This window comes from Zootoca vivipara, chromosome 5 (assembly GCF_965207765.1).
Source record: "Zootoca vivipara chromosome 5, rZooViv2.hap1.1, whole genome shotgun sequence".
Taxonomy (NCBI): Eukaryota; Metazoa; Chordata; class Lepidosauria; order Squamata; family Lacertidae; genus Zootoca; species Zootoca vivipara.
The window spans coordinates 16,940,094-16,964,525 of record NC_142588.1 but is presented as its reverse complement, the minus strand read 5'-3'; the positions used below and the strand labels follow the sequence as shown (position 1 = coordinate 16,964,525).

The 24,432-nt window shown below is 42.9% G+C and overlaps 1 protein-coding gene across 2 annotated transcripts in view; it reads left to right on the top strand.

Annotated features, from left to right (window-relative positions):
- ZCCHC24 (zinc finger CCHC-type containing 24) overlaps positions 1 to 24,432 on the top strand; it is a 118,344-nt gene that overhangs the window by 8,284 nt on the left and 85,628 nt on the right. For both annotated transcript variants that reach the window (XR_015949976.1, XM_035138331.3), the window contains exon 2: positions 18,602 to 18,802. Coding sequence is in view for 1 of the 2 variants with exons in the window: in XM_035138331.3 (XP_034994222.1) it covers positions 18,602 to 18,802 (201 nt within the window). In the remaining variant the exon portion in view is untranslated. The remainder of the gene's footprint in view (positions 1 to 18,601; positions 18,803 to 24,432) is intronic.

The window sequence follows — 24,432 nt, the reverse complement described above, 5'->3', positions numbered from 1 at the left end:
AAACTGAACATTGACTTCATTGGGAAACCATCTCAGTCTAATTGGAATTATAACCTGTTTCATTTATTGTTGGGGAAATAAAAGCAATAAACCTGTCTCTTATTTTCGTCAGCCAGTCAAATTTTTTTTTTAAATGCAGCTTTCTGTGTCATCTAGACCTGACACTCTGTGGTAAATCTTAGCAATGGTTTGTTTAAATCAAGTCAACTTCACCCCATGGTTTAAGAAGCAGCCTTGTTTAATTAATTACAAGTAAAAGGCTCCAAACTCTTCCTTATAGCTACACTGGGGGAGAAGGTGAACCTCACTGAGACTTATTCTTGTCATATTAAACTAAGGCAGGATGTTCTAATTCAACCATTGTTTGTGTGGGATATTTTGCTATCACTATCCTTCCTGTATTCACACTGTTAGTTGCAATATTGTGTGCTGTTTCCTTTAACACTTTTAACCCAACCCTCTTCTGTTGGAAAACTTAGGCATTCGAACCTCTTAAGCAGCTACTGATAAATATTAATGGGACAAAATTGAGGTAGGGGTTATGACTTTACCAGCATTTTCACCAAAGGTCAGGTATGAATTGGGGGACCTCCCTACTCGCACTTTTTGACAAGGTTATGTTTTTGGGCTTTTCAGGCAAGTTCCCATGAACAAAAAACAAAACAAAAAACAAAACAAATTTCTGCCACATTTGTAATTGTCAGCTGTACTTCCCCCCTCTTTGCGTTCATGTACAAAACCAGTCTCAATTTGTCAGTATACAGATGTATGTGAAACAAGTCTCATTTGTAATGATGTTTAGCCGTTAGATTGTAAGTGCTTGAAGGCCAAATAACTGCTGCTGCATTTAAGTGTGTGTGTGTCTATCTGAGTAATGAGTCTAGAGATTCTTGAGGCATTAGATCTCTGTGAATTCCAATGTGAACTGACCCATTCTGAGCCTCCTGGACTAATTTGATTGATTGATTGATTGATGTGTGGATGGGGACATAAATACCAGAGTTTTGTGATATAGTCCTCAGCTCAAAATGACCCAAAAGTTATTTTAAGATAAATGTATTATTTAGAAATGTGTACATAAAACACATATTTACATAGCTGGTGATGTACTGAAACACAAGCTTAAATATGAATTTTCATGTGGCTGAAAAGAATTGCAGACTTATGAATACATGCGCACTTGACATAGACTGGAAATGGACTGATCTGCCCATCCTCAAATGAGGTAAAATCGTTTTAAATGCTGGTGTGGCAAAGGCTGCAAATGTGTGCCAGCATTCTCTGAAGAATGCCCCATTGACACTGCAGGATTTAATGCCTGGGATTGGACTATAAAAACATGAAATAGGGGGTCTCTGGTTCAAAATTTGCCATTCAGTGGGAAACTAAGCCTCCATTCTGCCAGCCTCAGACACCTCCACCCCCAGCTGCAATAGGGGGGCTATAATGGCGATCATGTATGTGACATGCTATGAGTACAGTGGTACCTCGGCTTACGAACTTAATCCGTTCTGGAAGTCCGTTCTCAAACCAAAACCGTTCTTAAACTGAGGGACGCTTTCCCTAATGAGGCCTCCCATCACCGGTGCTCTTCCACTGTTTGGATCCCATTCTTAGACTGAGGTAAAGTTCTCAAACCAAGACACTATTTCTGGTCTTCTGGGGTTTGTAAACCAAATTGTTCTTAAACTGGATTGTTCTTAAACCGAGGTACCACTGTATTCAGAAAGTGCCACATAAATACAGTAGTACCTCAGGTTACAGATGCTTCAGGTTACAGACTCCGCTAACCCAGAAATAGTACCTCGGGTTAAGAACTTTACTTCAGGATGAGAACAGAACTCCTGTGGTAGCGGTGCGGCGGCAGCGGGAAGCCCCATTAGCTAAAGTGGTACCTCAGGTTAAGAACAGTTTCAGGTTAAGAACGGACCTCCAGAACGAATTAAGTTCTTAACCTGAGGTACCATTGTACTAGGAATAATCACAACCTCTGCTTTTAGCTGGAAGTTGAAAACATGAATAACGTCCTTGTGCAGTGGAAGAGGAAATAAAGCGCATTTCCTTGGCGTTGGGTGTGTGGATCTAACATTGCTTTATTCCCATTACCTCTTCACGATGCATTTAAAATGACATCAGTTGGGTGGGTCAGATCTATAGCAAATGTGAAGGTTGGAGCAGGGCAGTTGTTTGACTCTGTGGGAATAATACTGGCCCATGAAGAATTCTGCAAATATGCTGCTGATTGAACTTGGCCATGAATTTCATCACCTGCCCCAGGAAACCTTGAAAACAAGCAAGGAAGTGAAGCCTTGTCCAGAGCTGACTCACAAGAGGCATCCCTTCCCCCCCACCCCCAAAACAGGTGTCTGTTCTGGCCCAAGGTGTTCTTTAGCAGTTGACCCCATCCATTTTTAGCACACTGCCTGCCCACATGTGGAATGTGATGATGACACTAGATGGAATAAGGAACGCTTGTTGGGGAAACATCTTACCAATGCTGTGTGGTGATGTCACTTTGCTTATTAGTTGGGTGCATCCTGGTTCCCAAAGCAGGCCAAGTGAGCAGCTAAGGAACTCCTTGGGCCAGGTCGCCATATTTGGACTAAGGAAGGGTGGTCAGCTGGAATATTTCAATGGTATGCTTTCATTCATGGCTTCAAAAGGCTTTGAAGTCATGGAGTTATTTTCAAGGGCAGATCTACACTCATGGTTTTTAATGTTAAGTAAGGGTTAGGGTGGCACTGTGGGTTAAACCACAGAGCCTAGGGCTTGCCGATCAGAAGGTCGGCAGTTCGAATCCCCACGACGGGGTGAGCTCCTGTTGCTTGGTCCCTGCTCCTGCCAACCTAGCAGTTTGAAAGCACGTCAAAGTGCAAGTAGATAAATAGGTACCACTACAGTGGGAAGGTAAACGGCATTTCCGTATGCTGCTCTGGTTCGCCAGAAGCGGCTTAGTCATGCTGGCCACATGACCTGGAAGTTGTACACCGGCTCCCTCGGCCAATAGAGTGAGATGAGCGTCGCAACCCCAGAGTTGGTCACGACTGGACCTAATGGTCAGGGGCCCCTTTACCTTTAAGGGTTTTGATAACATAGATGGACACATAACATCCTACATTCATAATTCTTTATTACCTTGTCATTTTTATCCCTTTATTTTAATTTAAAGCCTACTTACCAACGAAGAAGGTCAGGCCACAAGGACTAAATCCTAGTTGCTTTCCTTTTTCCTAATTAGCTGTCACACCCCCTTGGATGCCTTGATTAAAATGCTAACTTTGCTTCTCCAAATAAATTCATGAATAAATAATTTTGAAATACTGACATGTGCATATAGTAAAGGACACAGAGGGAGGAAGGAAAAATTATAATGTGACACCAGAGGATGGAGAAAGCAACCAGCGACCCACAGAAAGAAACAGGATTTTGAAAAATGGTGTGGCTGAGTATTACTTACATTTGATGAAAAAAACCAAGGTAAAAATGTTTTAATTAACAAGTATGCCCTGTGATATTTTAGAACAGAATATCTAATATCGTTCTAATAGGGGGAAATAATGTTAAACAGGTCAGTGCAGATCCAGCCTAACTCTTGTTCCCAGGTACCCTGTGGCTCCTTAGAAGCTTATCAGAGGTTTGATGTTGAATATGTTCTGGGATTGATTGCCTGTAGCAAGGGTGAGACCCCTCAGGTCTGGTCAGGTTCCTTTTGAACCAATCGTGCACATCTAACTATACATTCCTGAACTCTCCGTAACATGCAGGAGGTTTGTGGCAGACATGCAAACATTGCTCAGCAGACAAATCAACAAAAGAAGGGGTTCTTTAAAGCACAGAGGGTTTGACCACCAGCATTGCAGCCTCTAATACTACCGTACTACTACTACTACTACTACTAATGTTCTGTTGAATTGTGTGTAAGCATTCAGGATGGGGGAAAAGAATAAAGGGGAGTTGGAAAACAAGGAAACTATATAGGGCATGATCCATCCAAGTTTACACACTATTACATCCCAGTGATTTCAGAGGGTATAATATAGGTGCATGGAAGGGAACAAATTTTAAAATGCTTAATTTTGGACTCCTCTCATTGTATTCATTTTATAAATACACATTTTTTTTAAAAAAATAATAAACACCCTTGGTTCAGCCATCAGGGATGCCCAATCGCCTTACCCCACCCAAGGAAAGTGGCTTGTGGTATTGTATATTTCTATTTCTTGGCATCCTAACCTCTGCAGTATGATTTGTGCCTTTAGCATGCTTGTGGGGTGGGCTTTCATCATACTTTTCAGGTGGGCATCCCTTTTCAGGTAGAGATCCTTTTTAACTGGATGGAACCTAGGAACTCCTGTATGCAAAGCATTCCCTCTTCCACTGAGCTGTGACACCCCCCCCCTCCCCTAGTCTGAAACAAGGGATGGTGTGTGTATATGTGGATACAATTCCCCCTTCCCCCTCCAGGACAGTCTAGAGCGGGGTGCTGTGCGTTTTTCAAGCTCAGCATGCCTTTGCAATTCAGAGAGATTCTCCCTGTTCATCTGTGGACTTAAAAAAAAAAGAGAGGAAAAAAGGAGGAGGGTTGCTTGCTTCGCTTGCGGATTCCTTTTGCCTTCCAGTTTTGTCCTATCTTGGCATTGCCCAAGTCCAAGCAGTGACGACGACTGACACATAGCTAGGTATAATATTTGGAAAGTGACTGAACAAGGAGCAAAAATAGCAACAGGTTAAGGGAGCAAAATAAGCAAGCTGGAAATGTGTTGCTGCGTGGCTTAAAAGAAATGGCAAAGGAGGGATCTGTCTGCGGGAGGGGGGGAACAGACAGCCTCTGAAGTGTTGTTATTAGAGAGGGCTTGCAAGGCTGCATGGTGGTGCCTGTGGATGTGACCAGCATGCTGACCAAAGAAACTGGACAGGAAAAAATAAAAAAGCACCACCACCCACAAAATGCTTTTGTGTTTAACCAATATTTTTGCCCCACTAGCTTTTCACATCACAGTAGCTGCCTTCTGAATAAAACCCTGATGGCTATAGTGGCTTGATGCATAAAAGCCAATTGTGCCGTCAAAGAGGTAGAATGATAGCAAACATAAAATGAGTTCATATTTTGTTCTACTTTATTTTTAAAGTGCCCTTTTCAGAATGCTTCTGCTACTACTACTAATAGCAATTTTAGCTGCAGTGGGTTTATTGTTAACATGGCAATGCTTAATACCTAGAAAATAGAATGGATTCTAGGACATCAAGATATATTAAACTGGTGCTTGAAGTTCATTAATATCCCCAACTCTTATTAAGCCACTGCTTTTAGAGCTTGACGTTTTAGAAAGGATTTAATGTTCTTGAATCAAGCCAATTAACTAATGCTTTGGGTTTGTGATCGCTGAAGCCAGTGACTGAAAGGGCTTACAGATTATTAGACTCTTATTAGGGTTGACATATGTCCCAGTTGGCCAGGTTTTGCCAGGATTCTGGCCGTGTCCCTGGTGCCCCTTTGGCTCAGGAGCTTTTTTCAGATCCCCAGTTTTCATTGAAATAAAAGTAAGAAAACGCAAGTCTCCAGCTCTTACAGAAGCAGAGGTGCAAGTTGAACCATGCAGGCAGCATTCTGCAGAATCATTTTGTATGGGACCCCCACCCGTATTATTGTAGCGGACAAGTGAAGTCACACAGGAACATAAGCCGTTGCCTTATTCAAAGGCGATACCATTGGCCCATCTAACTCAGCTTTCATTGAAGTAAACTGATAGTGGCTCTACAGGGTTCCTGGCAGGAGTCCTTCCCACCCGTATTTGGAGACGTCAGGGGTTGAATCTGGGACCTCTTGCATGGCTGTGACTGGCATGTAAGGAAAGTGATATGAGTAGAGATAGGAAAATTAGAGTCACAGATTAATTGTCTGGGAATGCAACTTCCTGGTTCTTTCTGAAGTTATTCCCTACCCCAACCCCTGAGCAGAAGTGAGAGTTACCCATTGAAAATAATGAAGAAGGTCAGGATTTTGTGTGTGTGTATATGTGTTTAGAGCCTTTGAATGTCTGTGCCCCATCACACATGCACAAAAAGTTGCAGTAAGCGTAGATTCATGTTCTTACTAACTGAGGGATTATTTTGTGTGATTTCTTTCTCTTAAAAAAAAACTTTATATATCACAGCTGAGTAAGAGCAGCTTATGACACAGTTGCTTTTATTTTCAAATGAATCCTGTTTCTCAAGAAGTGCTTTTCAAAAAAAAAGGAGGCGGGGGAAAGAGCATCAGATCTAGGCTGTGTAGGCTACAGTGAAAAAGCAAGTAATCTGCCTCCCTTGATTCTAGAATAAATGTCGCCGGTATGTTGCCATTGTTGTCCACCACAACCACTGGGTCTCTCAGGTGTGTGTGTGTGTTTGTGTGCACAGTGTCTAGACCTTCCTCTCCTGATGTAACAGGAATTTTACTAGCCCTTAAGGAAAAAAAGCAAAGGCTTCAGCAGCAATGAGACATTAATGCCCCTGCTTCAGTGTAAAGGTAAGCCATAAAACTAAGTTTGGCATTATCAAGCCATGTGTGACTAGTTCTGGCATAAGCCCCCTCGCCTGTTCTTCATCACATCCTTTGTAAATTTTTAGCCTTGTCTGTCAGGCTGCAGCAATTTTTTGCCTTACTGTGCAAGGAAGGAATTTTAAATTATTCACATGCTTTAGATTTAAAGAGTTGGGTTGTATGCCAATGTAGAAAAGCCAAACGTCTCCGTTCTGTACACATAGTATTTGGGCCTTACCATAGTGGCAAAGCTGAGCAGTTGGTTTTTAAGAGGTCTTTTCAGCGATGAAAAATAAGCGTTAGGTTGCATATCCAAAGTCAAGCGATTAATGCCTCCTTTCACTGTACAATAAAGGCACTTAATTTGCACTGACTGTGTTGAGTTATGTAGGCCTGCGGTACAATGCTGATAATTTAGAAAAAATTCCTTTAGTGAGGCAAAAACACTGCACCGTTATATTACAGCAAAACCAAAGAACTTCTGTTGCATTAATCAACTCCCACTCCTAAAGAGAACAGCAGGAAAGCTTTTCCATTGCAGTTCAATATCCAAGAAAATTCTGACAGCACACAGAGATAAATAATATATTCCTAAATAAGCCTAGCAAGACTGAAAAATCAAAGTAGGTGGGAGATTCAGGCTGGGTCTACATATGCAACAGCATGAGATGGCAATGAAGTGGTAGAATGCTGAGGTGGGAAGTAGAATTCTAGCTTAGCTTTTTGCCTACTTTAACACTGAGGGATGTTCTAGAACAGTAGCAAAATGTGCATTGCATTCTCCCATGAGATTCCTGTTGGTGGACCACCCAACACCTGTCCCCAAGTATATTGCATAGGAATGAATGGCATGTAGGTGAATGGCAACCCTTCACTAAAGCGAGAGATAGAAATAAGGTTTGCCAAGGGACAGACTGGAGAGTAGGCTAAATTCACCCCTGGTGTCTGGAGAGGGGGTTGATGTTACTCCTCCATCAGCTATGCCCCAGCACTGGTGGAGGAAGAGGAGTGCAGGGGAGCCATCGCGGCTGCTTCCTTGCCCACGCTGGGTGCCACGCCCCCGCAGAAGGTGCACTCTGCCCCCAGGGCATGCCAGCCCCGTCCCTGCCTGCTCTCCGTCCCCCCCCCCCCCGGTACCGGAGCATGAAGCTCTGCCCCTGCCCCAAGTGATACCTCATTTATTTTGCCGCATAGACTGTCTATGGCACATACTTGAAATCCAGGATACATCCAATTATCCAACACCTTCATTTCCATTTCTTCGTCATGCTGGTGGCGTCTCATGGACAGGAGCAGCATTTCCCAACTTGGTCCCCTCTAGATGCTGTTGGGCACCATGTTCCATCAGTCCCAGAAAGCATAGACCAGGCACCCCCAATCTGCGGCCCTCCAGATGTTTTGGCCCAGAACTCCCATGATCCCTAGCTAACAGGACCTGTGGTCAGGGAAGATGGGAATTGTAGTCCAAAACATCTGAAGGGCCGAAGTTTGGGGGTGCCTGGCATAGACTGTCAGTGCACTATGCCAATCATTTGGGGATCCTTTTTTCAGTCAGCAGACTCACCCAGAAAACCTTCCAGAATCTTCTTTCTCAGTTCAGCTCATCTATAGGTGATTTCACATTTGGGAATAAACACCTCACCCATCCCAGTTCTGCTTAAAGTATTAATTGAACAATTAACATTACAACTTATACAACTACTGGTCTAAGGAAAATAAAGTATGTACAGAGAATCATGCCTCCTCCCTGCTTTCTTCAGTCATCTGGACAGAGCAACAGCTTCTCTTCAGAACACGTCTAATAAAGAAGTCTGTTGCTAAGGAAACCTTGTTGCTGGGGGGATTGCACTGTGAGTGTAAGAATTGCAACAGCACATGAAGAAGCCTGACTCCAGTCTTGTATATTATTGACAGCAACTGTCACTTATTGTTCCCAGCTTTTTATTTGAAAAATGTTCATCTCTCGGTTTGATGGTCTGAACCAGGAAAGAAAACTAGTTGGCTGGCAATTCTGCTTTCATGGTGTTCCAAATGAAAGGGCCTATCCACATGTGGAGCAGATTTACATCTCTTACATGGAGCTATGGCTTTGCAGAAGCCTGTTTTGTTTGTTCCAATAATCCCCAGTCTAGAAGTTATGAAGTATGAGGACATGTTTCTTTCTAAAGGCCAATTAATTTCCATTTTTATTGAGCAATAAGCCTGTTCCTCTTGACATATATTATGGTGGAAAATAAACCCGGCTTCCAAGAATTTGTAAGCCTCACTTGAAAACTAAACCTCATTTATTTATTTGTTCTGTTCATTTTAAAATAAGTTGCAGTGATGGTTCAAGCAATCAGTGTCATTCAGATGATACCGCTGCTGTTTACCACAGTTACGACAAATTCATCTGGGAAAGCATCATTTGAAAAATTAACATTCTGGATCACAATCTTGAAAAGAAAACTGAACTTTTTTTGGCCCTTTTCTGTTTTCCTGCATATGGATATATTTACTTCAGAGATACTCTATCAGGGCGACTACACCATATGCTTGGTAGATTCAGCATTCCTTCTACTTCCGACAGTGACCTCAAGATTGATCTCTTTCAAATTCTGGCAGTTATGTCCGTTGCTCTGCCAAGTGTGCTGGACTGCATTGGAACAATATATGTATATATATACACACACACAAACAAAATGGTTTCAGGTCTGCAGCTTAAAATGGAATTGCAATAAAAGTTTCTTAGCCAAACATTTAATCCCCAAGGAGCTCTGCAGGAGGCAAAACCTAATTCTTAAGTGTGCCGCTCTTTAAAAAGAAGTATTTCTCCACATTGCTATTTCCCTCCCATTTGGAGCATTTAAAGGCCCAGCAGAACGAAAGCTGGCCCCTGCTTCCCCCTGCTTCAAGCCATAGGTCAGATTGACATGACGTTTCCTGCAGGAAGCAGAGACTTGAAGCAGAATCCGACAACAACTATTGATGGGCTGGAGTTACAAAGTCCTTGCTCATTTCCCGCTTCCCTATACTGTATATACCTTTCATCCACCCTTCCATCATTGGCGATCCCGGCTAACACCCATAAAATTATGTGCCTATTTTTAAACTCAAAAACAAAAGCAAGTGTTGGGTTGGCTGGTCAGCCAACCAAATTTTAACTTGTGCACCTCCCCTTTGCGGGGGGGTGGGGAAGGTCAGGGAGGTTAGCAGACTGAAACTGCAGGGACATTTCGGCTGGAGGCTATTCACTGACAAGAAATGGGAAGGCTGTGTGTGCGCATGCGTGAAATGTTATTTGCAGAGTGAATGGCCACCCTTGTCCCTAATATAGTGCTCATGTGTGTAGGGCTTCTCTTTAGTATAAGTAGCCGGTTGTTTAGCATTCAGAGGATGAAAAGGCTCCCTGCAGAGCTTTGGATGAGAATTAGAAAGTTCCTCTAAGACTGCGTCTCATTAACTGAACTCTCAACTTCCCTGGGATTTTTATTTTATTTTAAGCTATGTGCACCTCGCACAAGGGACTCTCAAAGTTTGTCACTGTGTCACCTTTGACAGCCTAAAATTCAATTCAAGCCACCTAAAAGCCCAGATTCTGAGTCTCAGTATTTTGCACAAGGGATTCAGTCTCATACCAGAACTTTAGGTTTGCACAATTGAAGTTGAATAAAGCACACTGTCACCCTAGCTCAACAAATTCCTTCCTTGGGGGTTTTAAAGCAGAAGTTGGGTGGCCATCTGTCATGGGTACTTTAGTTCAGATTCCTGCATTGTAGAGGGTTGGACTAGATGACCTTTGAGGTACCTTTTAACTCTGTGATTCTATGATTCTGTGTAATAATGCCTCTGCCATTTTTTTGCAACAGTTGCAGCAACCTACCGTGATACATTTTCCACATCAGCTTGCTACCCTAATGAAATACAGCGGATGGGGATATAACCCCAGTGTAGCAGTTGCTTCATCCTGTCTTAAATGCTAATGTGCTGATGCAGCTCTGGGCAATTAGATGACCTCTTACCCAATTCCTTGTAGATTTTATACTACTATATTTGCAGCGTTGGTTGAAACTGGAATCCTCACCTCCTCCCTTCCCAAAGGAGCATTTTTTTGGCCGCAGAAGTTAACATGCCCTATTTTCATTATTCTGGTTTTGTAGTCCAGGTGATGTCATAATTTCCACCGAAACCCCTTAGTTTCAGAGGGGCTTATAACTTTGGCCATAAAAAAATGTTCACTGTGCTGAAAATTGGCACCGAAAGACGAAGCTATCTGACCATTTTTATAAACATGTAGATGCAGGGTATCAAGTTCTATTTATCCCTATCCCTCCACCCTTTAGAACTGCCCCTCCCAAAAATAAATGCCATTTTTCTGGCTTACAAACATGTCCCACTTGATATGCCTTTGGAATAAAAGTAATACATGCTTTTGTGTGCCAAGATAAAGTAAGGTAAAGGTAAAGGGGCCCCTGACCATCAGGTCCAGTTGTGTCCAACTCTGGGGTTGCGGCGCTCACCTCGCTCTATGGGAGCCGGCGTTTGTCCACAGACAGCTTCCGGGTCATGTGGCCAGCATGACAAAGCTGCGTCTGGCGAACCAGAGCAGCGCACGGAAACGCCGTTTACCTTCCCGTCGGAGCGGTCCCTATTTATCTACTTGCACTTTGATGTGCTTTCGAACTGCTAGGTGGGCAGGAGCTGGGACCGAGCAACGGGAGCTCACCCCGTTGCAGGGATTCGAACCGCCGACCTTCTGATCAGCAAGCCCTAGACTCTGTGGTTTAACCCACAGCGCCACCTGGGTCCCCCAAGATAAAGTACTTTGAGGCAATTCGTCACATCAGCAAGAACATGTTTACTATCTTCCTTAAAAAAACAACTATCAAGAAACAAACATGGCAACAGTAAACAAGGGATCTTAAGGAATGGTTCTTATTTTGTAGTGGGGGGGGGGACAAAGACCATGGAGACATCCCAACATTAGAACTCTCCTCTCTGCTGCTAGCTCGGCTCTGTCTGTGTTTGTGCTGCTTTGTTCCAGATATGCCGCCATGTGCCCAGGCATTTATAGGGCGCTGCTATATGTGGAATCTACTCTTATGGCTTAGCATGGCTGTGGGCACCTACAACTTAAGCCTATGCCATTCTACTCAAAAGTAAGCCCCACTGAGTCCAATGGAGCTTGCTCTCAGGTAGGGGTGGAAGGAACTGCCAATTTTGGTTCTCTCAGTTTCTCATACTTCCAAGTTTTGTGTGCAGTTTTGACGAGTGTGCTCATTTTTGCAAGCAATTTTCCCCAACATAATGCATTTTGTATGCTATTTTCACTGTTGTATTAATATCAAAGCACGCTTCCGCCTAAAATAGATGATTTTTAACAAACATCATTTGCTTGGAGAACTCCACTGCAAAATTCAACTAAGTGTTGAATTTTCAAAAGATGGCTGTGTTTCAGTTCTTACATCGTTCTGAAAAGTGCAAATTTGATAGATTTGCTTTTGAATGAGAAAACATTGGGGAAATGTTGGTGGGGAAAGGGTTAACAGCCTCTGCATGCCATGGCCACAATCCAGATCTGAATCAACCCCCCACCCGGCTTTCTTTTTGGTAAACAAAGAGATGTGGCAACTCACACACATGAATTTAAAAAAAAAGTGCTTCTTCCAGTCACCAGCTGTTTGATGCTGAGCTTCCTCTGCTGAAATATAGCACGGTAATGCAAATGTTTCTGTTTTGTGTGTGTGCATACAGAAACATGCAAGACTAAGAGTGTGTAGATGAAAGCAGTTTCCAGATGTGGGGAAAGGTTTTTTTGGAAGGCTGGAAAGTTAGTTTGACATTCGTAGCACTTCCTCTTAGCAACTTGTTGCCAGGATTATTTCCCCTCGGTAATGGGCCTTCAGGAATGTTCATCCCAATGGAATCCTCCTGAATCATATGAAACAACCAGATGACTCAGGTTACTTCAGTCAGCAAGGGTGCGATCCTGATGTTCTATCCTTGTGAGTGTGTCCCTTCAGTTCCACTAGAACTTATAAGTAAAAATAGAATCTGAATGCCTATCCAGATCTGCTTATAGGCTGGTCGAAAGTGTAGTCAGACTGGTTGGAGTTTGTTTGTTTTTTTAAAATTATGTTTTGTTTGTTTTATCTTTTGATCAGGAAGGCCTAACCTGGGCCAGAGGAAGAAGCTTGAGTCCATGGTTATATTTTCCATTGCACAGGTCAGAATCCAAAATCCAGGAGAGCGGTTTTGTCGGGAAGGGGGAAGGAAGTAGGCGAAGCCAGGCGAGCAGCAGGAAGGGCTAGGAGTTAGGTTCATCTGGAGGGCGATGGGGAAATTGCCAAGGATGCAGACTGTGATAGGGAGAGAGTAGGACTGAAGGGGAACAGTAACAGAAGAGCAGGCGAGCTTGCTTCAGATGCTTCCACAGCAACTGGCAAATACCAGCTTCTGAGAAAGTGTGAGAGGAGAAAAGGGCTCAATTTTCCCTTCCTGTCTGCTGTGAGCTAGATCATTATCACCACGCACAGAGAATTGGTACTATTTGCATTTCTTTCTTTAATGCTCACGCGTTAGATGCAAAGGTGCGCCGTGAGTATCTTGGTGCTCCTTTACAGTCAGCAGGTTCAAGTGAGAACAGCTTTGAAAATTCTTTGAAAATTCCTGGAGAACAGGCGAAGTTCCAGCAGACTGGAGGAGGGCAAATGTTGTCCCTATTTTCAAAAAGGCGAAAAGAGAGGACCCAAACAATTACCGCCCAGTCAGCCTGACATCAATACCAGGAAAGATTCTAGAGCAGATCATTAAGCAAACGGTCTGTGAGCACCTAGAAAGAAATGCTGTGATCACTAAAAGTCAGCGTGGGTTTCTGAAAAATAAGTCATGTCAGACTAATCTGATCTCATTTTTTGACAAAATTACAAGCCTGGTAGATGAAGGGAACGCTGTGGATGTAGTGTAGCCTATCTTGATTTCAGCAAGGCCTTTGACAAGGTGCCCCATGATATTCTTGTAAAGAAGCTGGTAAAATGCGGGCTAGATGATGCTACCATTCAGTGGATTTGTAACTGGCTGACTGACCGAACCCAAAGGGTGCTCATCAATGGCTCCTTCTCATCCTGGAGAGTAGTGACTAGTGGGGTGCCACAGGGTTCTGTCTTGGGCCCAGTCTTATTCAACATCTTTATCAATGACTTGGCTTGAGGGCACCCTGAGCAAGTTTGCAGATGACACCAAATCGGGAGGGGTGGCTAATACCCCAGAGGACAGGATCACACTTCAAAATGACCTTAACAGATTAGACAACTGGGCCAAAGCAAACAAGATGAATTTTAACAAGGAGAAATGTAAAGTACTACACTTGGGCAAAAAAATGAAAGGCACAAATACAGGATGGGTGACACCTGGCTTGAGAGCAGTACATGTGAAAAGGATCTAGGAGTCTTGGTAGACCACAAACTTGACATGAGTCAGCAGTGTGATGCAGCAGCTAAAAAAGCCAATGCAATTCTTGGCTGCATCAATAGGAGTATAGCATCTAGATCAAGGGAAGTAATAGTACCACTGTATTCTGCTCTGGTCAGACCTCACCTGGAGTACTGTGTCCAGTTCTGGGCACCACAGTTCAAGAAGGATACTGACAAGCTGGAACGTGTCCAGAAGAGGGCAACCAAAATGGTCAAAGGCCTGGAAACGATGCCTTATGAGGAACGGCTTAGGAAGCTGGGTATGTTTAGCCTGGAGAAGAGAAGGTTAAGGGGTGATATGATAGCCATGTTCAAATATATAAAAGGATGTCATATAGAGGAGGGAGAAAGGTTGTTTTCTGCTGCTCCAGAGAAGCGGACATGGAGCAATGGATTCAAACTACAAGAAAGGAGATTCCACCTAAACATTAGGAAGAACTTCCTGACAGCAAGAGCTGTTCAGCAGTGGAATTTGCTACCAAGGAGTGTGGTGGAGTCTCCTTCTTTGGAGGTCTTTAAGCAGAGGCTTGACAGGCACATGTCAAAAATGCTTTGATGGTGTTTCCTGTTTGGCAGGGGGTTGGACTGGATGGCCCTTGTGGTCTCTTCCAACTCTATGATTCTATGATTCTACATCTGCCAGTGGCGCAGAGGGTCAGTGCATCTTGCTGTTAACCAGAAGGTTGGTGGTTCAAGACCACCCAGGGACAGCTGTGGGCAGGATTCCTGTATTGCAGGGCTTTGGACTAGGTGACTCTGAGGACCCTTCCAACTCTATGATTCTACAAAGTGGAAAAAGTTTTTCCTCTTATGATTTCAGGCTGCAGGAATATAGGGAGGGTTGTGATTTCCTCTCAAGCCAACTGGAGACTGTTCCAAGACTGCAGTAGTTGGAAAGAGTTTAGTGAGAACTATGTCATCAGAGGAAAATAATGTGGACTCCAGTTGTGGACTTGAATTGTGGCAGTGGAGAGTGGCATCCAGTGAGCCTGGAGCAAGTTGTGCGGCATGGACACCTCACCTTTCACAAGTTGTGGTTCATGTCTCAGTTGCGAGTGTGGAACGGAAGTGGCAGTCACCTAAGTCCTCCAACAACATGGGCCAACTGGATGACACCAGGTGAAGGAATAAAGAATGTGTGTCAGCAAGTAAACATTTTATTTTAATATTTCATATGCGATGTAAAACTACCTAGAGCCAGACCAATTCCGAGCCATTACCAATTCAGATACCAGCGTGGGGGCACCCCTCATGTTCCACAAGTACCTTTACACAGTGGCGGAGCTTCATGCTCCAGCACTGGGGGGCGGAGAGCAGGCAGGGACGGGGCTGACGTGCGTCCCAGGGGTGTGACGTGCTGCCCACAGGGGTGTGGCGTGCATCCTGGGGGCGTGGTGCCCAGCATGGGCGGGGGGCAGCCGTGATAGCACCCCACCAGGATCGTGCTGCCGGGGGCGGTGTGCTCCCACCGCATTCCTCTTCCTCCTCTGCCAGTGACTCTACATTACTTGTTCCTATTGTCTCAGCAATGCACAAAGCCTCAACCAGTTCTCTAGGATTTGTACAACTTAAAGGTTCTTTGCAAAAACTTGTTTCATTTCAGCTACTTCTGCTTTTAACAGTGTTACTGTTTCTGGCCTGTACAATAAGTTTCACCCTGAGAGACCTTGTTGTCTATATGAATGTGTGTGTGTGTGTGTGTGTGTGTGAGAGAGAGAGAGAGAGAGAGAGAGAGAGAGAGAGAGCTTTGTTACAACCTTGTAGTAGACATTCACGAATTCTGTCAGTTTTTATATTGTATACATTTGTTTAAAAAAATAATGTAGCAAACTTTGCAAATAAAAAAGGAAACCTGTTTCTAAACACTCTCCAAAAATAAAGTTAGACAAAACGGAAGGAGATGGTTAGTTTGTGATATTTGAGAATGGACTGCAGCTCTAACATGAACTGTTTTGGGACAAAGCCTCTTGGGTCAGCCTCTTGCCTAGACCCTGCTGTTGTCTGCCTAGCAATGGAGGCCGCCACATTTGAAAGCTATGGATTTTGAATTAAATTTCAGTGTTTTTTTTTATAAAAAAACTACTATCCTCTTTGGTGGGCGCAGGAGACAGGGCCTATCAGAACCTCCTGAGTCAGGGGCAGAGCTTGGATGCATCATGAATTGTAAGAGAGAGAAAAGGAAGTCAGGAAAAGGAAGAGAAGGGAGTATCCTTCCCACTCGTTGCTCCAGTTTTGTGTAACATACATTATGGATGGTGCCTGTGAAAAGTTGAAGGAACTCTTTCTTAGTCATCTGAGAATGATTTTTTCCAAAAAATTCTCTGCCAGAGGAATTCCACCTTATCCTCTGGGGAATGTTCTCCATAGCATTTTATCCCACAGAATTTTAAATAAGGGTGGTCCACCCATTTATTAACATCTAAGGGCATCTGAAGGAATACAGACTCTCTCCCACTATTAAGAATATTGATTCCATCCTGGTGATTATGTGCTTCCTGCTGGTTTGAGGCTTTGGAATAGCAAGCCCCTTGTGTTTGCTGGATATGACCTTCGCTCTAGAAAGAGTGGCCATCCCAAGGAGGTGAGAGACACCAAGGGGCCATTTTCCAGGGAACAGTTAAAACAGCTGTAGGTTTCCCACACAAAAATCTAAGGCAGATGTAGGCCTGAGTTCTCCTTGTTACCATTTGACTATAAAATCCAGAACACTGTGTTTAAGGCCTCTTTAACCAGTCACAAATGAACAATTACTTTTGATTTTTTTTTAAATTGTTCTTTTAAATTTTCCCTCTTGGATAGCCTTGGATGCCAAATATTTTCTCTTACATTTGTGTGTGTGGACTCTTTGAAATTTTCCTTCAAAGTTATACCACACAATGATTGTGGGAAGCTATAGCGTCCAAAAACAAACCCTTAGTGTCTTTGAGTGTATGTTGAACGAAATAGGGTTAGTTTTTGTTTCTTGAACTGAGGGGGTGATTTGCTCAGTTTGATTAGGTCTCACAAACAAAGGCCATAAGATGTTTTCATTTGTTAAGGAAACAACTGTTTCAGCCTCTCCAAATTTAGGAGATGATGACATAACAATTGGTTTTCCCAGATTGATGGCAATGTCACAGATGGTTAGCACTGCTACTGACACTGGCCATTTTAGCAATATGCCCATCCCTACATAGAAGGAGGTGGAGCTAACCTTAAAAAGGATATTTTTGTAAATAAAAAGTGTGGGAGGCATGTGCTGCAATACTTCAGAGGATAAACGTGTGGCAAATGCTATGGGGAAGCAAAAGCAGGACATTAAAAGCAGCACATGAGAGGGCTGCTACTTTTTATTTGATGCCAGCTCTATGCCTTTAACAGCTCTAAAGCTCTAAGGCAGGCAAAAAGGCCACAGGTATGGCAATTCCTATTGACATATGAACATGCCAAGAAAAGTTGTATGTCTTGCATTCCAAAGGCACAAATCCCACCTGCACTATATATCTAAAGCAGTAGTACAGTATGCAACTTCAAACAATAATTCCTTCCCGAAAAGAGTCCTGGGAACTATAGTTTCTTAAGAGTGCTGAGTGTTATTAGTTGACCCCCTATTCCCCCTCAAAGAGCTACAATTTCCAGTGTGGTTTAACCATCAATCCCTCTTCCCAGGGAACTCTGGGAATTTTCAACTCTGTGAGGTGAATAGGGGGGCAGCAGTCTCCTACAACTCTCAGCACTCATAACAAACTACACTTCCCAACATTTTTTTATGGAAGCCATGACGGTTTAAAGTATAGTGCTGATGGGAGCACAGTGTCTAGGGTGGTAAACCTTCTATATAAAGCAGTCATCCCCAAACTTCGGCCCTCCAGATGTTTTGGACTACAATTCCCATCATCCCTGACCACTGGTCCTCTTAGCTAGGGATCATGGGAGTTGCAGGCCAAAACATCTGGAGGGCCGCAGTTTGGGGATGCCTGATATAAAGCAATCTTTCAGTGGAACATAGAGCAGTCCGACAACAGGATCTAGTTGGTATTGGAATTTGTGATCAATGATTCTTTGCTTCCCCACAGTTACTATCTTAGGAAACAAACATTGCATGTGGAATATATACACCATGGGGTCTTGGGCTATTGTGTGATGCCGATCTGTTTTTAAAAATAGACCCATTAGTAATTTTGTTTACCATTGAGAGGCTGTGGGGTGTTAGGCACCATTTACTGACTGCAGACAACTTTATTCATAGTCCAACAAAAGGTGGGGAAAGTGTGCTTATTCAAATAATCCATGTGGTGCTGAGATCAGGGAGAAAGGGATCTGTAAAATATACTCCGTTAACTTTCTCTTGGTCAGGGCTACAACCCTGTGTGTTGTCTGGCTGCTTAAATCCCAGCTAGACCTCTAATTATGAACCTTGGTTTCCTGTCATTAACTTTTGCAGCAAGTCAGAGAAACGGTTTTTGTGAAGGGAAGCATAGACTGATACTGCTTTCCACCCCTTCTCAATTTTATTTTTTTTATTAGCATTGTTGTTCAGTCCGGTCATATGGTCACCAGAAAAGGCAGTGCAGTTTCAGATGTGGATCTTGCTTCTATTCCCACTGAAAATAACCCTATTCCATCTCTCTTTATTCCCCTTTGGCAGGCACTGAGCAGCAGCCTCTACAAGAGTGCCTCTCCCTATGGCTCCCTTAATAACATAGTAGATGGCTTGAGCTCCCTCACCGAACATTTCTCCGACATATCCCTCTCCTCAGAAGCCAGAAAGCCCAGCAAGAGACCACCACCCAACTACCTGTGCCATCTTTGCTTCAACAAGGGACACTACATCAAGGACTGCCCACAGGTAAGGACAATAAAAGTCTAATCACAATGTTTGGCTGTGCCACCCACTAAGAAAGAGGTGGATTGTTACCTTCCTTGAGAACGTAAGCTAATGTGATATCTAACAATAATCTTCTCTCTGATTATTTGCTAGCTTTAGCAATCTCTGGACTGATAATGCCAGAAAAGAAAACATGCTGGTATTTTACTTATCCTACTCCCCCGCCAAAAAGAGTTTCTCTCTCTTACCCCAGCTGAGAGATCTTTGAAAAAATTTAAATCTGCCTCTGTGTGCTTTATCCGTTTTGAAGAATACATCAGATATATTTCCGCCCTCTTTGCTAAATGCATTTCCATGATTGTTCAGCCACAGTTATTGGATGGGACCCTTCATTTAGAACAACTAAGTAATGTACACTCCAAGCAAAAAACAAACAAACCACAGAGCAGAAAATGCATCAATAACACATTTGGTTCTTGGGAATTAGTTCCTGGTCTGAAATATCAACTGCAAGGTTTGAGGAAGCCCTAGGCCTCCCCTACACCACCACACAACTTTCTCCATTTTACCAGGTGGCAGGAAGGGAATGAATGGGTCTTCTTCTTTTTCCCTTCCCTTCGAAAAATTAACAGAGAGGGGAAATAATGACCTGAACATTAATATGTATGTGAGCCAGGACACAGATGCAGTAAGAAACAATTTGGACCATGGTTTACAAACCTGGCTTACCTTTCAGATTTGTCAACCACTAGGGTTCCCTGTTTTGGATGAAATGGGAAATTCTGGTTTAATGGAAGCTAGGAGATTGTGGTGGAGCCAGTGCATGACAGGGGGTCGGAGTGGGCAAGGGAAAAGATTGGGGCGGTAGCACGTGCCCACATCTTCATAAAGCATGATTCCTGAAGCCTTGGGTGATTGTAAATATGCAGTAACTGTCTTCCAGCCCCAGGCCTCCATTTGCAACATGGATGAAAGAACCTTAAATGCTCTCTGGAAATGCTAAGTTTTAAAAATTCAGCTCTATAGGGACTCTTGTGTTGTTGTTTTTCGCTCCAATAAGATTAGCTCTTCTCATTGCCCTGAGCAAAGATGGATCCATACTGAAGGTAGCAGCAGGGTTGTTGACAGAGAGGGAAAACCTCCAGCAAAAGAGCAAATATCCTTGCCAAAGCATTTGTCTCCAGCTTCTGCCAAAGTCTGCTTTCAGGCTCTCCCTCTGTCTCATGGCTTTCTAACCCTTCTCCATACACCTTAAGACTTTTTTTTCCCCGTAAAGAGAGAACATATGCAAGGCTTGTCATTCAAATCCTACAAGCCAAACATGGGCAGATGGTTTTAAGGGCTCAGTTTTAAGGGCTTGTTGCCTCCCCTCCACCCTCAGTCTGGGCCAAATTGTTTAAGGGAGCCATTCTAGCATTGACACCTCTATCCTTAATATAATAGTCACAAGAGAATTCCATTGCTTTCAGTTAATTTGCAGCCATGTAAATGTTATATTGGAAGGAAGGAGGAAAAAAAGTCACTTCTCTGGGTTTACCAGTAAGATAATTTAATTCCAATCATGGAAATGATTTGGGGAAGCCTTATTGAACCTGGTGCCCTCAAGATGTTTTGAACTATTAGCTCCCATCACCTGTGGCCATTGGATGGCCCAAAACATTCTAGAGGGCACCAAGTTGGGGAAGGCTGAATTCAGGCATATCTACCGTATACCTGGTTTAATAGTCAGGCTGTCTTTTCAGAAAATCCTAGAATACATCATTCTGCAAGGGGGCCTCTAAAAGAGAAATGTCAGCACTTTTCCGAGCTACAAATCTGAAGCCACTTTTGGGGATGTCATGGCAGTTAAAGTGGTATAACACTAACAAAAGTTTACACTACCGCAATGAATTGAACAGTTCTTTCTAAGTAGCTTTGGAGACATTCACTTGTCTGCTCTCAAGCCATGGATTCTGTTGTGGTAGTATTCATTTTTCGAATAGTGAAACTGCAGTCATCCTGGGCACATGTCACATCAAAAGGTTTACTAGTTTACATTTTGTCTCCCTGGGGATCTGCAAGAAGTTTTAGTACTCCCACCAAATTCTAATATCCAGAATTGATTGGGGAACTCCACGATATTAAATGTGATATAAAACTGGCATAATGTGGTGTAGTTATACCTACTTGGCCTGCATCCAACCAAGTTATTGTATAAGTGAAATTATTTCTTGCTTGCACAACAAAACTTTCCTTCCTTCTTTCTCCTCTGCACCCCTCCCCAAATCTGCTCTATGGGTACCCATAAACCCCTGTTGCAGATGAGGTAGCTGTGAAGGGCTCAAGGGGTGCAGTGGTAGGGGAAGCCCCTGCAAATCCTCCATATTATCCACAGGGTCAGGGGAACTTTCAGAGTAGATGTGGGGGTGCAAGGGCACATGGGGTGCAGAGTTGGGGAAGTTCCATTGTACAAGCAGAAGTCATCTGTTCATTTTTAGTCACCCTTTGTGACTTAAAAAAACCCCCAGTTGTTCCTCCTGCAATATGGTGTGTCAGTTGCCATATTGACCAGCAGTTGACACCTCTAATGAACAACATAGCTCCTCCTGCCTGTGCACCAAATCTTTTTGTGAGTTCAACAAAGATCTTCAGAGGGCATGCCCTTCTCCTCATAATACCTGGCGATGCACCTTTAAAAATGTGAAGCAGGGCTAATTTCAGTCTGAGTCTGGGAGTAGATGTTTGAGTGAAACTGGCTCATTGGGTCTAAACATTTCATGGGCGGGCTACCAGGGAGGCAAAGATTTTCTTTCTGGTGCTGAAATAAACTTTAAAACTCTCATCTGCTCCACTCTGAGCTCCCATTCCTGATTCAGCATGCATGAGAGTGCTAATGGGAACCAGATGTCAGACCCCCACCCTCAAAAACTCAATATGCACTCCCACCCATTTGGTGCATCAGATTTCTTGGCGATTTAGAAAGGAGGAGGGAGAGGAGACCAGGAGAGATTCCTAGAACAGCTGAAACTGAAACTGCAAGACTGTTTCTAAGGGAGGTGGAGGAGGTAAACAGTGATAGCAAATGGAGGCTTTTCCAGCCACATAATTCCCCAAGGGAGAGAGGTAATGGCCTGTGTGAGGTTGCTCTTTGTGTTCCAGTCCTCAGAGTGATTTCCTTTTTGTTGTTGTTAAGATTACCAGGGATAGAGTTGTGGGTACTATAAGCTGCAAAAGCTCTAAACCTGGATGGTGATTTGGAGTAAAAAATATAGCAAAATTAGGGCCAAGCAAAAGCACCTCCCTGTTTCCCACAAGTATATTCAGCACTGAAGAAAAGTGGTTATGTGCACAGTATTATTTTCAGGAGAAATTTCCATCCTAAGGAAATAATGAGTTGGGATCTCAAAATCAAAGATAGGAAATGTCTGGTCAGCTTCTAAGCAAAAACTTGAGGTAAATCTAATATCTGGCCTATTTGTTTTGTGTCCATCCAAGAAGACCTGTCCAATTCTGTTGAGTTCCAGAATCTGCTCCATTATAATTTATTTGAATTTAAGTGTGATTTCTGTGTAGTCCTAACAACTCTAGGCAGATCAGTGTGCAGTGAGACTATGGTGGTCACTTGTGCATTGCCATGAAAGAGGAACTACATCATCAAAAAGGAAGGTTAAAGAAAAAAGAGTAGTGATTTGCATAAAATTGCCTATGATAATTATGTGTGCAAAATACAACACATCTCATAGGACGAAAGGCTGTGACCAAGAGTATGCCTCTCATAACAGCTGATCAGCTACTTCAAGGTCCACCCCCCTCTTTTTATGCTTCATTTATATTTAAACCAGACTTGGACTGGGCAGCCCTTCAAACAGAGGACTCTTCCGAAGAGACTGTCCTCTAATAGCCCTTCTAATTGAGGACTGTTCTGTAATGTAGGTCACACTATCTGAGCCACACTTCTTTGTCTGTTGCTGTGTATCCCTTTCATTTGAGGAGACTGGGTTTAACCTGCCACAGAGCTGGGACAGCACTGCAACTTCTAGAGAAATTAGCGAAGAACATCTGGGCAGGTTTTGAATGCTTATAACTTATTTTTTCTTAGCTCTTTGTGTCGTCAGGCTCCCCCCCCCCCCCGCCACCACTCATTCATATATAGGATCTTCTCATTACACACCCTTATATTTTTTTCCATGTCCATCCCTATTGCATTTGATATTTAGGATGAGCTAAGTTTAGCAACCACTGTGAATAAAAGTCTGAAGTGTTTGAGAAGAGAGGTGGGGGCGAATGAGAGATGGTGTTGGTGAGAGAATGCAGCCGCCTGTTTGACATCTCCCATCTGGTGTAAGTGATATGAGAGCTAAAGCCAGCCAGCCAATGAGGAGCTATGCCTTTGCATTCCCCAAATGTTACCTCAACATGCGGTGTATCCAGCTCCCATTTAGACCAGTGGGGGGGGGATGGCAGTGACTTTCCTTGTAGTGGACATTGACATCTCATTTATTTCTACCTGCTGGCATTGTAAAGATATTTGGCTAGGAAGAAAACTAACAATTTGCTGCAAAAATACACCACCCAATCTTCTCAATTTGCCTGTCTTCAATCTCAGTTCTGTTTATTTACATCTTTAGAAAATAAATGCATATACACAATTTTCTTTCTAAAAGGGCAAGAACACCCCATGTGGTTAACCATCAAATTCCAAAATCCCTCTCTCTTCTCCCTTTTTCTTTCTTTTGTTGTCAGGATTTTCCACATCAAGGAGACATTGCCTTTTATGACAACTTACCCAGCCTCCAGAATTCCTTGTTTATAAATTTCCTTTGAAGGAAAAGCGGCATGTACCCAAAGGACAATTTCCCTGTGGTATAGCAATACATAAATGAGGGTGCAAATCTTCATTCGTTAAATCTAAAGAAAAACTAATCCCTGAGAGTATAATTTCAGATTGCCATTTGGGAGGCTGCGTGATTGAATGCTCCCTCAGTTTAAAATAACAACTGTGTCAATAGAAAACTTGTGTGTTAGAGAGAAGCGTTCTAGGTTACTTTCTTTTTTAAAAAAATAATGTATTTATTAAAGATTTTCTCAAACAACAAAACATACAAAAATACCGAACACACAAAGAAAATTACAAAACAAAAAAAAGAAAAAAACAAGAATACAAAAAGAATACAAAAATGCAAAAACAAAAATTCTAACTATAACCCTTATTTCCAATCTATTGACTTCCTCATTCCACCTCCTTCTGTGATTCTTTACATGTCCTCCGTAGTAAACTCTAAATCTTACATAAATTCTAATTATTACTTTAACTATACCTTAATTCTTTAATCTTTTATATCTTATCCTTTTATATTCTATCTAGATCTTACTTCTTAATTTAATTGTCCTTAACTTCTATCAATACTTATTTCGCACCATTGTATTATCTACAAACTCTATTTTATCTCCCTCACTTCCACTAATTCTAATCTATTATAAGTTTATTCTTTAAATAAAATTTAAATTTCTTCCAATCTTCTTCCACTGCTACTTCACTCCGATCCCGGAGCCCCACCCTTCCCCGAAAAACATTTCCCTGGGTGTCCCGACAGGTCCCTTAATACAATCCAATTTCAGACCTGTTTAATCCGTCCATCAATTAAAAACCAATAGATCTTTCATCCCACACC